Source organism: Alosa sapidissima, chromosome 4 (assembly GCF_018492685.1).
Source record: "Alosa sapidissima isolate fAloSap1 chromosome 4, fAloSap1.pri, whole genome shotgun sequence".
Taxonomy (NCBI): domain Eukaryota; kingdom Metazoa; phylum Chordata; class Actinopteri; order Clupeiformes; family Clupeidae; genus Alosa; species Alosa sapidissima.
Window position 1 is genome coordinate 25,763,731 of NC_055960.1, and position 15,000 is coordinate 25,778,730.

The following is a 15,000-nucleotide window of genomic DNA, read 5'->3' on the forward strand; positions in this document are numbered from 1 at the left end:
GAAAACGAAAGAAGAAGAGTGACCAAGAGATGGAGGGTGTAAAAAAGGGCAGAGGAAGAGAGGGAAAGACCGAGGGAGGGAGAATGAAAGTATGATTAACTGTGTAACTATGTGGTGCTCTCTCCCACTCATTCTGTTTGGTGTCACTAAACCCTGCCTCATTTGAGCTGAATAAGACCTGTCAAATGTGCTAAAGGGAAAGAGTTGCCTTAGTGTGACACTGATGGTGATTATTGAGACTATTCCGTAACAGTCCAGGTGGTAAATGATTGAAAATATGGGTATGGCTTTGACGTCTAACTTACTACTTTCTTAGAACAAGTAGTACTGTGCTTGGTAGGATTTGAGGAAGTCAAGTTTAGTTTAGTCAAGTGTACTGCAATCGATGGTGAATCATAGTATGGTTCATGTTTGTTGTCTTTTTTTGTTTGTGGCTACGTTTAAATGAACAGCGTTGTATGATTTGGCCTCTGCTTTGGGCGCTTTTCCACACAAAGCTACTGTGAGCCCCAGCTAAACTCTTGGGGGAGCAGCTCTGTGAAAACTGAATAGGAATGAGGAGAATATTGGTTTATTGTCAAATAGCAATAGGGGGTAGGCCTGTCCCTGTCTTTTATTTATTTATTTGTTTGTTTTTATTTCTGTCTGCTTTTGTTTTTCCAATGCACCCTCTCTCTCCTCTCGCTCTCTCTCACACACACACATATACACTATCATATACACATACTCTCTCTTTCTCAGTCTCTTTTCTCTCTCACTCACTCACACTCACACTCACACTCACACTCACACTCTCACTCTCACTCTCACTCTCTCTCTCTCTCTCACACACACACACAGTCAGACTCTTTTCTCATGTTTATCTATGGCTCTTTAAGCCCAGCACCTATTTTAAACCTCTGGGATGTGCGTGCCCCTTGCACAAACTGGATGGATAGAGCCACAGACATCCATGGGTAAAGACAGCATCCTGTTTGAGACTGTCCTGTGTTTGACTGTGCCACACACCAATGCAATGTTTGTTCACTTTAGCAGGAAAAGCGAATCGAGAGCAAAGCTAAGTGCAAAATATAGATTTATTGATGGCTTCTACGCTCTGGGACTTTACAGCGACTGCCACCGCAAGTTTCCATTGTTGTGCTTGCACTCTTCCAACATAGGCATGTGTTTTGAAGCCGGAGAGCTTTGCTATGTGTGCTCTAGAATTTATTTTGTTTTGTAGGCTATTTTATGTTTTTGATTTGGTTTGTGTCGAACCTTTATGCTTCTCTTTATTGTGCGAAATGGCTGGTGAAAAATGCTCAGAAGAATGCTCAGAAAGTCTCAAATGCAGTACTACCGAGGGAACATTGTTTGGTTTATTTGATCCCAAAAATCTGACTGGCTGCTGCTTTCTTTGCTGTGCTGTCTGCAGTCGTGTGTCCTGAGATCCTGTGGTCCTGAGCCAAAATGGACGCCGCTCCCTTCAGCCGCAGACAGTGGGCGTCACAGTCGCTACGCGTCACCGCCCGAGAGCTTTCGTTGGTCGGAGGCCGCGGGAAGAACACTGCCATCGCCGAGCGCTTCTCAAAGTGAGTGATGCTACTGGCTTGTCCACACACACACACACACACACACACACACACACACACACACACACACACACACACACACGCCACACTTTTGCAAGGGTCCTCTCTTTGTGATCTTTCACACCCATAATGTGCACCAAATTAAAGTGTCCCTCTCACAACATCACACTACACACAACTGTTAATTTGGCCCATACGCACCTAGAGCAAAGCCTTTGATGCTTAAACCTTTATGATTAAAGTGGCTGAGAGCACACATTTGTGCCTGATATGTTATTACTTGAGAGTAGGGCCTGGGCCTTACGTCTCTGATGTCTCATACTTTAACTGTGTGGTATGATAAGGCAGTACAAAAGGCCGCTCGCGCCTTAACATCCTTATCAAAACACACACCTGTGCAGAGGGGTTTGCGTAATGGATGCCACACCTACGACAAACATATACTTGCACACGGACTTAGGTAATCACGTCCTTACGCATATCTACACATTCACATCTGTGAGTAATTGACAGTTTGAACTCATTTGAAAGGCCACTCAGACTGATCCATGCACACTTTTCAAAAAAAAAAAAGCCTACACACACAATATTCAAAACGGGGAATATAGAAAGTCGAAATCAGAGAAGAACAGGACAGAAAACTGCAGTGGTGTGGGGGGGGGGGGTGCTGCTGTGTGAGAGAGAGGGAAGGAGAGAGCGAGAAGTGAGGAGACATTCGAGATGCTCATCGGTGCACTCGCCCTCTTTTCCAGACATCATTTTCCTTCAGTCTGGCCAGCTGGATTAGCTGCTTGCTTTAGTGGGGGAAAAAACTCATCCTGACTGTTAATATTTACCCTCACTCAGGAGCCGGACAAACCAAGGGTCCCCAGAGCTCCACTGCTAGAAGCAATCATTAATTAAAGTGTCCTCCTGTACATGCGCCATCAGCTTTGGCCATAAACACATGCTAATATACATCTTAATACATAGGTTTATTTTGTAAGGAGAGCATATTTTGGTGTAATTTTTAATATTCTTTCTATAAATGTATTATTTTACAACTCTTGCAATCTTATCTACACTCTTTCTACAACTTACTTTCTTTTTTTTCTTTCTCTCTCTCCTTCTCCCTCTCTCTTCCTGCTCCCCCTCTCTCTCTCCATCTCCCTGCTGCTCTGCTCTCCTCTTTCAGTAACACGCGGTGATCGTTGAAGCTTTTTATTACGACCCAAGGGAAATGGCTCCTCTGGCATATTATACACAAGCTCAAAGCATTCCATGCGTAAACAGCCATGAACTCGAGCACAATGGGCCTTAGTGAATACAGTTGTATTATGCAAAATGTGGGTTAGTGTGGAGGTAATACCTGATAGTCATAATTTGCTATTTGTGGCAGAAGTCATATTGTAAATGCAAATGTTTCTTTCTTTCATGTTTAAAGGCGGTGGTAGCGTAGCAGCTAAAGCGCTGGGCTAGAATGCAAGTAGCCTGAAAAGTTGTGCACTCATATCCTGGCTTACACGTTTGTGCCCTTGAGCAAGGCACTGGGGAGAATGGCCCTTGTAATATAATTGACATGCAAGTCGCTTTGGATAAAAGTGTCTGCTAAATGAATAAATGTAAATGTTGAAGGGATTTGGGGGGGGGGTTGCAGGAACTTGAATACCTTGGAATACTGATGTTCTGATCCTGCGCTAGTCAGGAGGGTTTAGTGTTTTTATTACTTTAGCTTTTTTTTTTGTGTGCAGTCGGCAGTCTTTCAGTAAGGTTCCTGTTGGTCCGGCTCTGCCTGTTACCTGCCTGCTAGGAAGAGGGGAGGAGGACAGGGAAGTCCAGTGGACAGCTCTGCCTGTTACCTGCCTGCTAGGGAGAGCCTGGGGAGGAGGGCAGGGAAGTCTAGTGGACAGCTCTGCCTGTTACCTGCCTGCTAGGGAGAGCCTGGGGAGGAGGGCAGGGAAGTCTAGTGGACAGCTCTGCCTGTTACCTGCCTGCTAGGGAGAGCCTGGGGAGGAGGACAGGGAAGTCTAGTGGACAGCTCAACCGTGACCAACTCACAGACGCAGACGCACCGGCATTCTGCCTTCCGCCTCTGTTTGGATGAGCTTAAAGGGACACCAGGCAACGTTTTCGTGTTAATTAATCATCTTCGTAAGCCGCCCCTAGAATATCCCACTTGCAAGTTCGGTGTATCCTACCCGCCGACCGAAGCAGGATCAGTTTACAGCACAGAGGCAGGCTAACGAAACGCTAGAGATTGTTGCAAATGTGTGTACAATGGCAGAGCCGGCGAAGAAGCAGCGAAAACCCTTGACGGAAGACGCAAAGAAAAGGAAAAGAGCTTCAGACCGAGCGAGGGGGAGTTTTGTAGAGAAAAAGCATCAGGCTTGCCAAAGTCCTTGCCAAAGTCCTTTTAGGCAAGTCCCTCCACTCGGCGGCCATATAGCAACGCTTTTTTTTTTGGGCACTCATCGGGCATCCTCTTCGGCAGAAATGCGTGTGAGCAAGGCTTCACGACACCAATCTTGCTCCAGCGGCGAGTTCACAACACATGATTGGCACGATGTCTTCACAACACACCATTGTGTCTCCTCATTGGAAAGTCTCTGGCTTAATGAGTGAATGCAGCCCTCAGTGGGATCTTCTGGTGATTATTGCGTAATTCCCAGGGGCGCCTGCAGGAATTAATGCTATGGTACAGTACGCACGGACGTACACCTGCAGGTGCGCCTGATTCCCATGTAAAGAAGCCCACAGGCACACATGTGACTGGATCACTAGATCAAGGGTTCTAGCAGCAGACCTGTGTGCTCCTGGTCACACATATTCCACTCCAGTCATGGTGGTGGATTTTATGGGCATGCAACGTACAAACTCGCAGTTTTGTAATTGATGGGGAAATGTATGTTCCACTGACATGCACAGAGTAAGGGTTGGGGGTGCGAGATTTGAAATGGATTTGAAATGTTAAAGAGCAGGTTGTGCTCGAGCGCCTTGGGCTCACATACAGGACATTCTTGAGCAGCTTATTTAGGCCTCAGAAGGGGAAGATGTTATTAAATGTGTCGTTCCTCAGAGTCTCTCTCTCTCTCTCTCTCTCTCTCTCTCTTTCTCTATCTGTCTTTTCCTGTCTCTCTCAGCCCCCCTCTCTTCCTCTATGTCTGTCTGTTTTCTCTCTCTCTCTCTCTCTCTCTCTCTCTCTCTCTCTCTCTCTCTCTCTCTCTCTCTCTGTCTAACTCTGTTTTCCGCTCTCTCACTCTCCGTACTTTTTTTTGTATTTTTATTTTTTTTTAGTAGTGAGCACCACAGCAGGAGTCAAACCTACATGGGCGACACATAAAAAACAAACTGCCTGAATGTTTTTTTGGGGGCCACTGAGTTCGAGTGGCTGGCTGGAGCCTCAGCTCCCAGCTTGTAGGCCATACATCACTGTCACGTCCATCCCGATGTCCGTTGGTCCTTCTTTTCACCCAGGAACTCCATTCAGGCGCTGATTTATTCGTAGCTGTCCCCCTTTTCTCTCCTCTTGCCCAGTTCCATCTTGGATTTTTCCACTCTTCTCTTTTCTCCTCTCTTCTTCTCTTCTCTAGCCCTTTGATGTGTCTTCCTCATCCTGTTATACTCTAGTTTGTTTGTCAAATTTGGGTGTTTTAGGCAAATCAGTGTCCTGAAGGATGTTATAAACAGGAATAATACACATATTTGACTACATTCAAATGTTCTTGTGTTTTGAAAGAGTGGTTGTGATATTTCAATTCTGGTCGTGGCCAGAGGAGGGCGCTCTTGTTTTAGCTTGCAAGTTGGTGTGCTTTCTTTCATCTGGTCTAATTGTTGTCAGATTTTCTTTCAACTCACATTATTGGAGCAATGAATCACAGGCAAATACACATTGTTATCATCAACACAGGCATCATTGTTTGTGACTGCTTTAGCTGCCATTGTGCCACAAGAACTGAGAGACTGTCACTCTTGGTGTTTTATGGATTACATGCAATGTACATGCCTAAATGACAGCGTTTTCATACTTTGAACTTTCAAATGGTTACTCTTTCCTTGTTTGTTTGTTTCTCTCTCTCTCTCTCTCTCTCTCTCTCTCTCTCTCTCTCTCTCTCTCTCTCTCTCTCTCTCTCTCTCTCTCTCTCTCTCTCTCTCTCTCTCTCTCAGGTACCAGAAGGCTGCAGAGGAGGCCAGTGCGGATAAGAAAAAGCCGGTAAGTAGCCCTTTAACATTTCCCTCATGTCCACCACTGTTGCCATCTCGCCGCACTCAGTGGCGCGCCTCTCTTCACATCAGCAGTCCCCAGCTGGAAAGGAAGGGTAAAAGTAATGAGACAAAGATTGACCTTTGACCTTATCCCATCTTTTGCATAAGCGTTGTCAGATGCAAATCTGCTTTGCAAAAGCTATCCTCTGTTATTCAAAATAAGCACGGTCTGATAAACTCCATCTGGCTTTATCAAAATAGCTAGGAAATGGTACGCTTTTGTGAGTACAATAGAAAAGAATACTTGAATGCATGTTGCAACAGGTAAAGCGAGTTGCCAGTAGCAATGTCTGTTTGTTTGATTTGTTTTTGATGTATTTATAGACAGTTGTGTGATGTGAGAGAGCAAAAAGACAACTTGTCCCTATCTTATTAGCCCTGTGGGAGTTTTGGAACGTACCAGCAGAAATGCACAGACACCCACATGTACCACCCCCCCCACACACACACACACACACCCCACAGATACACACACACACACACACACACACACACACACACTCACAAAGGCCCGTAAGACCACTTACTTCAATTGGTTGACACTCATTCTGTAATCCTTATTTAGCTAGGCGTCTAATCTGAAGCTAATTCCTACCAGTGTGTGCTGTATGTGGTGTGTGTGTGTGTGTGCGCGCGTGTGGTGGCGTCCTTGTTTCTTTGTGTCTGTCCGTAGCACATGTCACAGTACTTTTTATGTAGCGTTCATGAGTTAATTTCCTATAGATGGGCTTCAGAGCCCCTTTGTTCTCAGTGTGTGTTTAAGCTCCCTGTAGTTTTAAGGACCTCTGTTGTCTCGGGTGTTGGATTCGGGTAATATCTTGTGGACTTGTGATCTTTCTGGAGGTTTGGCTGTAGCTAGCTGTAGTTGTTTGCATGGTAGCTTTCTGTGCTTTTGTGCCTTTCTTCTGGGTCATTGTCAAAACTCTTTGTGTGTGTGGCTGAGTGTGTGGCTGAGTGTGTGACTCAGTGAAGTCACCTGTGTTTTAAACATCAGTCTGTATTCACAAACACATGAAAAAAGTTTCAAGAAGGGATGCCAAAAAACAACAACTGATTAAGCAGCGTCATGCATAAATACAAGGTAATGTTCTCATTTTTATTCTCAGTGACCAGGCCTATGATAATGTGTGTGTTGAGGAGCAAGAGCAGAATGCTTGCTTGTTACTACTTACTAGTTATATTATATAGGGTGTAGTATTTGGGTAACTTGTTAGCACTATTGCCACAGAGTTTATTTAGATTTTTTTATTGATAAGGAAATGTTGTCATTGTTGTCACAAGATACAACTGGTTATATATGTATGTGTATATATATACTGCTCAAAAAAATTAAGGGAACACTTACAGTTTTACACAATTGTGAAAACATTTTTTGAAACCTTAGACCCTTTTCTCCATTCTCAAACTCGCCTCAAAAGTTTTACTTGTGCTTAGAACCGGACAGTGTCAGAGTACCGATCCAGTGTATGATTGAAGTGATCCCTTAATTTTTTTGAGATATATATATATATATATATATATATATATATATATATATATATATATATATATATATATATATATATATATATATATATATAAGAACAAAATTATTCATACCCCAAATATTGATGTAATGTTGATTTTCTCATTACCAATATGTTTGTTCTGACTGAAAATGACACTGCCACATGCCAAAAGGTTGTAAGATAATGTGGTAGAAACATGGAATCAAAAAAATAATAGTTTTTTTTTTAGAATTTTTATGAAAAACGGCAAGTCCAAAATGATCCATACCCTTTTTAATTAATCAATGGAAACACCTTTTATTTGCATTAACAACTCTCAAAATGGTTCTTATAATATCTATCAAGCCTCTCCATGTCGCCACAATGATTCTAGACCACACCTTTTTAACAGCAATCCAGGTTTTCAGTCAGGAACGAATTGCCATCACTCTGGCCTTGTGCTCACTTTTTTGACGGATTGAGGTCTGGACTCTGGCTCTGCCACTCTAAAATGTTGATATTGTTAACCATTTCTTGCCTTGTTTGGCTGTATGTTTTGGATCATTGTGTGGTTTAGTGGTCCAATGATGCCCATTGGGGCAGGTCTCTTGGCAGACTGCCTGATCTTTTCCACCAAAAATCTCAATGTAGCCCCTTGTTTTAGTGTTACCGTTTACTTTGAGAAGTTCACCAGGTTCCATTGTCTAAAAAAACACCCAAAACTAATACATTTCTATAGTTATTTTCCACATTGTGGATGGTGTTTTGGTGGTTGAAATTTTGACTCCATCTAAAAATGGATCACTTGGTCATCTTGGATGCTGATCATGGATCACTCTTCTCCAAACATGCACAACTCAACTCAGTCTTAACCTTTATAAGGGCACACCTGGACAAAGAATTTAGCTTTCGCTGGATTTCTTTTTGACCCAGGGACATGGCCTGAGATTGGCATAGAAACATTACATTCCAATGACACCATGTCCATTTCAATTGTGGGGGTTAGAAAAGTATTGTTTTGGGATGTTTTTCAACCAGGGGGACCTGGTGACCTTCTTAAAGTAAACGGTAACACTAAAGCAAGATGCTACACTGAGATTCTGGAGGGAAAGATCAGGCAGTGTGCCAAGAGACATGCCCCAATAGGCATCATTGGACAATTAAACCATACAATGATCCAAAACATACAGCTAAACAAAGCAAGAAATGGTTAACAGAGAACAATGTCAACATTTTAGAGTGGCCTAGCCAGAGTACAGACCTAAATCAGTCAAAAAAGTTAGCACAAGGCCAAAGTGATGACAAATAATCGTTCCTGCCTCAAAACCCATATTGCTGCTAAAAAGGTGCATTTTGATTCCATGTTTCTACCACATTGTCTTACAACCTTTTGGCATGTGGCAGTGTCATTTTCAGTCAGAAAAAAACATATTGGTGAAGAGAAAATCAACATTACATCAATATTTGCCAGGGGTATAAATAATTTTGTTCTTAACTGTGTGTATATATATATATATATATATATATATATATATATACACGAATTTAATAAATCCAAAAACAGCTATTGCTTTCTACAGTTCTGTCACTTCAAATGCCCACGAGCCTTATCCTCAGGAGCCTTCCAGTTCCTACATTGTAGCCAATATGTCTGATGAAAGCATAATCATTTTAGAGGAAGATGGGAAGATAGACTACTAACATCTTAAATGGCTGCACCTTTGCTGCACCATAACTTGGATTTGACTGACACTAGCAGAGAAGGCTGCATAGAAAAGACTAAAGCGTCATTATACCATTGATGATATAACATGGACACATAGAAATGATGGTGCAGAACACGATCTAAATATGTAGTTTCTCAATTTTAGTGCTATTTTACTGCTGCTGATGTGGTGAAGACCTTTTGGTTGCTTTGTATACTGACCATGCAGTGCATTATTGACAGCTGCGCTAGTTATCCAGTGGTGTCCCTCAGACTTTAAGTATACGCGAATGGGGAATCATATAAAATTTGATACGGATTTATAAGGATCATATAAAACTTTATAACTCGCATGTGATTCTCGCACTGCCCAGTCCCGTACAAATGAAACTCTGCAAACCAAAAAAGTTCAGTCAAAACCAGACACGGCCGTGGAAAAGATTGAGACTGCTAAAGCAAACGTATATGGAACTGTCCTTACAACGTAGATGGTACTGGGCAAAGCGAGACTTCAAAATGACCCATCCTCTGCCATTTCACATTGACCATGGCACGATTACATTTTTGGGAGCCCTGCGCCCAAACAATGCCTTGTATTGTTCATTCAGGACAAGTGTGTTCCTGTTTATGAGGCACACAGGCCTGCAGAGGGGTCTGGAGCTCTGTGTGATTTGCGCAAGATTTGTGAGGGCGTCCTCATATTCATCCCCCAGGCTGTGGGTGACCGTCTGGTGTATTGTAGAGGTTCCAGCACACTGCAGGGAATAATGACCAGACCGGTTTGCTCAACGGTGGATTTTAAAGAAAGAGGCAAAAGAGTTGACGCGTTTTGTTGACCTGTCTGCAGTCTGATATCACAAAATGTAGTTTTTCAGTGAAGAGGGATAAGAGAGTGAGGAGAGGCTAGGCTGTTTTTAACAAAGAGGGGATGTTTGATTGTGTGGGGAAAGAAACAGATGGAAAGAGTGAAGAAATAAAGATGTGTGATTGTGTGGCGAAAGAAACAGATGGAAAGAGTGAAGAAATAAGGTTGGAGAAAAGAGGAAGCAGGATGAACTGACGAAAACATTGTATGACGGAGGCAAGATTCTGAATCAATGAACCTGTTGAACTGTGTGTGTGTGTCTGTCTGTGTTGTCTGTCTGTGTGTGTGTGTGTTGTCTGTGTGTGTGTGTGTGTTGTCTGTGTGTGTGTGTTGTCTGTGTGTGTGTGTTGTCTGTGTGTGTGTGTTGTCTGTGTGTGTGTGTTGTCTCTGTGTTGTGTGTGTGTGTGTGTGTGTGAGGAAGGGAGAGAGCAGGAAACGGGGGGAAAAAAGAAAATGATGTCACTCACTGTATCATCTGGTGTCAGTAGGTCAAGTGTTGAGGTTGCTTTGTCTTAAAGAGACAGCGCAGCAGATAACTGGAATACTCTGAGATAGAGACGAGGCGCCTGGCCCAGCTGAGTCACATCAGTGGACGCGGGAAGTGGCTCGAGATGGGCAATGCCAGAAAAGCTTCAACTCATTGCCCTCCTGTGTTCAGCTTTCACAGTTCGTCTGTACTGATTAACTGAGTTAACGTCATGCTAAATGACCATCATGGGCAGTGTCCAAAGAGTTAGCTGTTGCAGCTTGTGAAGTTTGAGGAAATGGAAGTACTGTAACCTCCAGTCTCTCCAAAAAGTAACTTAAAAACACAAACTAGTGACTGGTAACTAACTTCATCAAAATCGAGCATAGCTAATATAGAGCACAGCTTATTTTGAGTTGTTTTTGCCTTCTTTTCAGTCAGTGAGGAGTGTTATGTGTGCCTTCATTTTACATGGACACTGTGGCCATGGAGGCTGCAGTGTTGTATGTGGGTAATGTCTGCAGTCTGCATGCCTTTGCCCTCTATCATGAGACTGACTTAAGGGGAACCTTCAAGAACTGGAAGAGATGTGACCTTGGTGATTTTAAGGATCCTAATCATGTGTTTGGGTGAAAAATACCATCATTTCAGCACACTCTGTTTTTAGTCAGTCTTCTGTGTTTGTCAGAATTGTACATGTCCATGGGAGCGAAGCGGTGCCGGTGTGGGGATAATGCCCTAGTCTGCATGCCTTTGTCGTCGGTCATGAGCTCTGACTGAGTGGGGGCAGCCTTGCGGTCTACATTGCAGTCTTGAGTGTTGAGCAGGAGAGGGTTAAACTTTTCCCCTAAATGTATCATTTCCTGCTTGCATCGAAATTTCTTTCTCTCCCCTCCAACCCCCCCTCCTGTTCCTCACCACCACTCACTACCCTCTCCTCTGTTCGTTGTCCACTCTGCAACCCCCCCCCCCCCCACACACACACAAACACACACACACACAAACACACACACTCCACCACCCCACCCCCCCCCCCCAGTCCTGTGCTTGTGCTCCACACAAACTCTGTTACATTTATTTTCTTCTCCCCTCCTTGGTTTGTTCTCTCCCACTCACTCCTGTGCTCACTCCCTCTCTCTCTTACACACACACACACACACACACACACACACACACACACACACACACCCTCCCTCCCTCAGCCCTCTACTGGGGGTGGGCTGGTTCCTACATGTAGACTTTTTTCCCTCTCCCTGCCTGATCTGCCTAACATCTGGTGGGACTTTATCACTTCCACACTGGCCAGCACGAGGACTGCAGCAGGAAGACGGAGAAGAGACAGACCGACCGCGAGAGAGAGAGAGAGAGAGAGAAAGAAAGAAAAGAAAGAGACAGATCTCTCCACTCGCCTCACCCTGCTCTCCCTGCTCCCACACAGGTTCTCCCTTCTCCTCTGACACTTTTTTACTTCAGTCGCTCTTTCTCCTTAGAGCATTTCACTCTGAAGCTTGTGTGTGTGTGTGTGTGTGTGTGTGTGTGCGTGTGTGTCCCTCGGCTTCTGTCCACCTCTGTCATCCACTCACTCTGTCTCTCTCTTCTCCTTCCTTCGTCCCCTTTGGTGCTTCTGACTGTGGTGTCCTGTTGGAGGTAGGGAGGGAGTGGGGACAGAGGGGTGTTGAGGAAACGGATGTGCTTTGGACTTGTTAAATGACCATCTGTCTATTGTTTGGATGCGAGATTGAAACCAGTGTACTTCATAGCAGCTTTTAAACTCTGCTAGCCTGTATTTCTGTGTTTGGTGATCTTGTGTTATGGTTCCTAGTGCATGGATTTGATTGTAACCATGGCTCAAGAAACATCCTGTCAAGAACTCAGTAACTGCCAAAAGGTATTTTTTGTTACTTGTGTGTGTATGTGTGTGTGTGTGTGTGTGTGTGTGTGTGTGTAAATGAGTGAGAGGGTGTTGGCTCTGGTCAGGTTTCAGTGAGCAGTTGAGTGTAATCGAGAGTAGCTTTGTCTCTCTGATGTGGCGTCCTGTTGGTGTCACGTGTGAAAGGACCTTCTCCCCCATTAAACCGGGCCCTCAGGGTGCTCAGTTAAGAAGAAAGTAAGAGGCTTCCCCAGTTGCCATATACTATGTCAGCCATCTGGGTTACGTTGGTAGTGCAGTATCTCGACACTTATCATGGCCTCAGAACTCTTAAGGTTAAATCAGCTGGCTTATTGAATGGGTGGAGAGAAAACATGTGAAAGAGCTTTTACTTTATGGGCCATCGCAGCTCTTCGTTTGCTATGCTGTTTCAGCAGGGAGCATCTTTAATATTCTCTTGCCTTCCCTTTGGATTCCTCAGTTAACTGTTCAACACAGCAATGTGTGGAACTGCACTGAAGCCAAAAGCAAGGTTCACTTAGGTATTCTGTGTTGATTTTCACTGTCATTTAAATGTGAGTTTTGGAGCAGTATGTCCAATTGAACATTGGCATGGCTCACTGACCAGTGGCACTGTGATAATGTCTGACTAATCGATCAATGACGAATCAATATGAAATCATGTTTGGTCTGTCTCATCACATTATGTCTATTGCCGTTGCTGCAGGTTGTCTGGCAGCCATATTCAACAGCGATATTGTTCTCATGCATTTCTGAGCTTCCTCGTTCTGAATGAATGGCACAAGGCAGAAGCAGAATAATGGCCTCTTCTATTCTCCGCTTGCGGTAAACACGCCGTGACGTTGAGCAATGCGTCTGCGTGTCAAGTCCTGTTCCGCCGGTGCGAGCCAGCGCTCTCTGTACGCCCGCCTCGGGCTTGCAACCGCTGCACTGCCCTGGGCTACTTTCCCCCCCTGCCGCGGGACAACTAATCTTTATCCCTGGGTTGACCCCAGACGAGACAAGGCAGACAGACAGAAAGACATCGAGGCAGCCGCCTGTGCCGAGCATCTTTTCCAAGTTGTGGACTCCCCCTGGACCGACCGTCAGCCACGGCTGTCCAGCTTTCCCTATCCCTGCCTGCCAAACAGTGCTGTGCATCTGTTGACTGCAGATGGGCCGGTAGTCCTCTTGACCGGGGCCCAAGTCTGTGGAGTGATGTACTGCACGCAGGGGTTTTCTGGGACAGTAGTGGCCTCCTGACATGCTGACGTGTACTCACTGTAAGATTGTAATGGCAGGATCCCGTTGTACAGAGCTTTCGTTGTGGTTCATTTTTGTTTTTTATATCTGTCATATGCCTTTTGAAAGTTTTAGTGTTTCGTGTTTACAAACATTGTAAATGATCTCCCTATCTTTACCTCTGTCTGTGCTTGTCCATGGTATGCAGAGAGAAGTGGTTTGTCAGAAATGCAGTGAGTGAACAATGAACAACTCTGGAAGTCTGCTTGTCCTGACAGGGACAGATTTGAATTTCACTGCTTTTAGAATAGTTATTCAAATATCTCTTTGCATCTCTCCTTTCTTTCTTTCTTTCTTTCTTTCTTTCTTTCTTTCTTTCTTTCTTTCTTTCTCCCCCCAGCAGCCCGAGAGCCGGCCCTCCACCCTACGTTCGGGGAACCTGAGCGTGCTCAAGAAGCGCTGGGAGCAGTCCCGCCAGCAGGAGGCGTCGTCCACTCCGCCTGCCACCACCACTGCGCCCGCATCCGCGCCCCGCATGCGTCTCGTGTCCACGGAGACCGCCCAGTCCAAACCCGGCCCCTCCGCCCAGGCTGAGCCAGCGCCCCCGGCGGCCAAACTCCCAACGTCCTCCGTGTCGTCCGCAGTGTCCGCTGCAGAGCAACCCCGTCAGAGCAGCCTCAGGCGGTCCTACTCCCTCAGGACCCCACCCAGGGTGGAGAAAAAGGAGGAGAAGACAGGAGGAGCAGCAGGAGGAGCACAAGGAGCTAGTGGAGGAGTGTCAGGTGGAGGGAGCAGAGTGATGGAGCGCGCCGTGGAGAGGCAGTTTGAGGAGGTGCCAGAGGAGCAGCAGGAGAGGAGTGGAGGAGGAGGTGGAGACTCGTGTTCTAGCCCCGTCAGCCCTCTGGAGAAGCCCAGCATCCCACTGGGCAACCTGAAGAAGATGTTTGAGAAAGGGGAGAGCAAGGTGAGGGAGTCACGTGTGTGTGTGTGTGTGTGTGTGTGTCCGTGTCTGCGTGCTTGTGTGTACTTATGCAGGCTTACACATGTTCACTCACATACACACACACACTGCTGTATGTGTCCCAGTGAAGCCTGAAGATGTTTAAAATGGGGTAGAGTAATGTGATTGATGTCTCAGATGTTTGTGCGCGCGCACACACACACACACACACACACACACACACACACACACATACTCACACACACAGTCAATTGCTGATTATAGAACAGCTGGGAAAGCAAAGCCAGAGAGATTTAACTCTGTTGAGATTCCTTCCCTCGATCTTTGCCACTTTGTATCTTTTGTTTGTCCTCCTGCCTCTCGTACTCCTCTCTTCCATCGTCACTCTTTCCATTGGGTCATTTTTACCCAGCCTCCTCCTTGCCCTCCTCTCCCATTCAGTGCTCAGTGAGGTGTAGAGGTGTGGGTCTGTTATTTGCTAGGGCTCAGTGGTCCGGCAGCGTGATGTTTTCTGTGCTTTGCCTGTGAGAGGGAAGTCATGCTGGAAGTCATATGCTTTTGTACCTTGTGCACATTCCCTCGGAAGTCTGC

The 15,000-nt window shown here is 45.2% G+C and overlaps 1 protein-coding gene across 5 annotated transcripts in view; it reads left to right on the forward strand.

Annotated features, from left to right (window-relative positions):
- Positions 1–15,000, forward strand: part of LOC121706947 (LIM domain and actin-binding protein 1-like) — a 44,551-nt gene that overhangs the window by 11,085 nt on the left and 18,466 nt on the right. For 2 of the 5 annotated variants that reach the window (XM_042089105.1, XM_042089104.1), the window contains exons 2-4: positions 1,415–1,571; positions 5,715–5,760; positions 13,849–14,412. In XM_042089105.1, coding sequence (XP_041945039.1) covers positions 1,450–1,571; positions 5,715–5,760; positions 13,849–14,412 — 732 coding nt within the window. In that variant the 5' untranslated portion in view covers positions 1,415–1,449. Of the gene's footprint in view, positions 1–1,414; positions 1,572–5,714; positions 5,761–11,574; positions 11,775–13,848; positions 14,413–15,000 lie in introns of those variants that run through there. The other 3 variants (XM_042089106.1, XM_042089107.1, XM_042089108.1) reach the window with 3 other exon arrangements.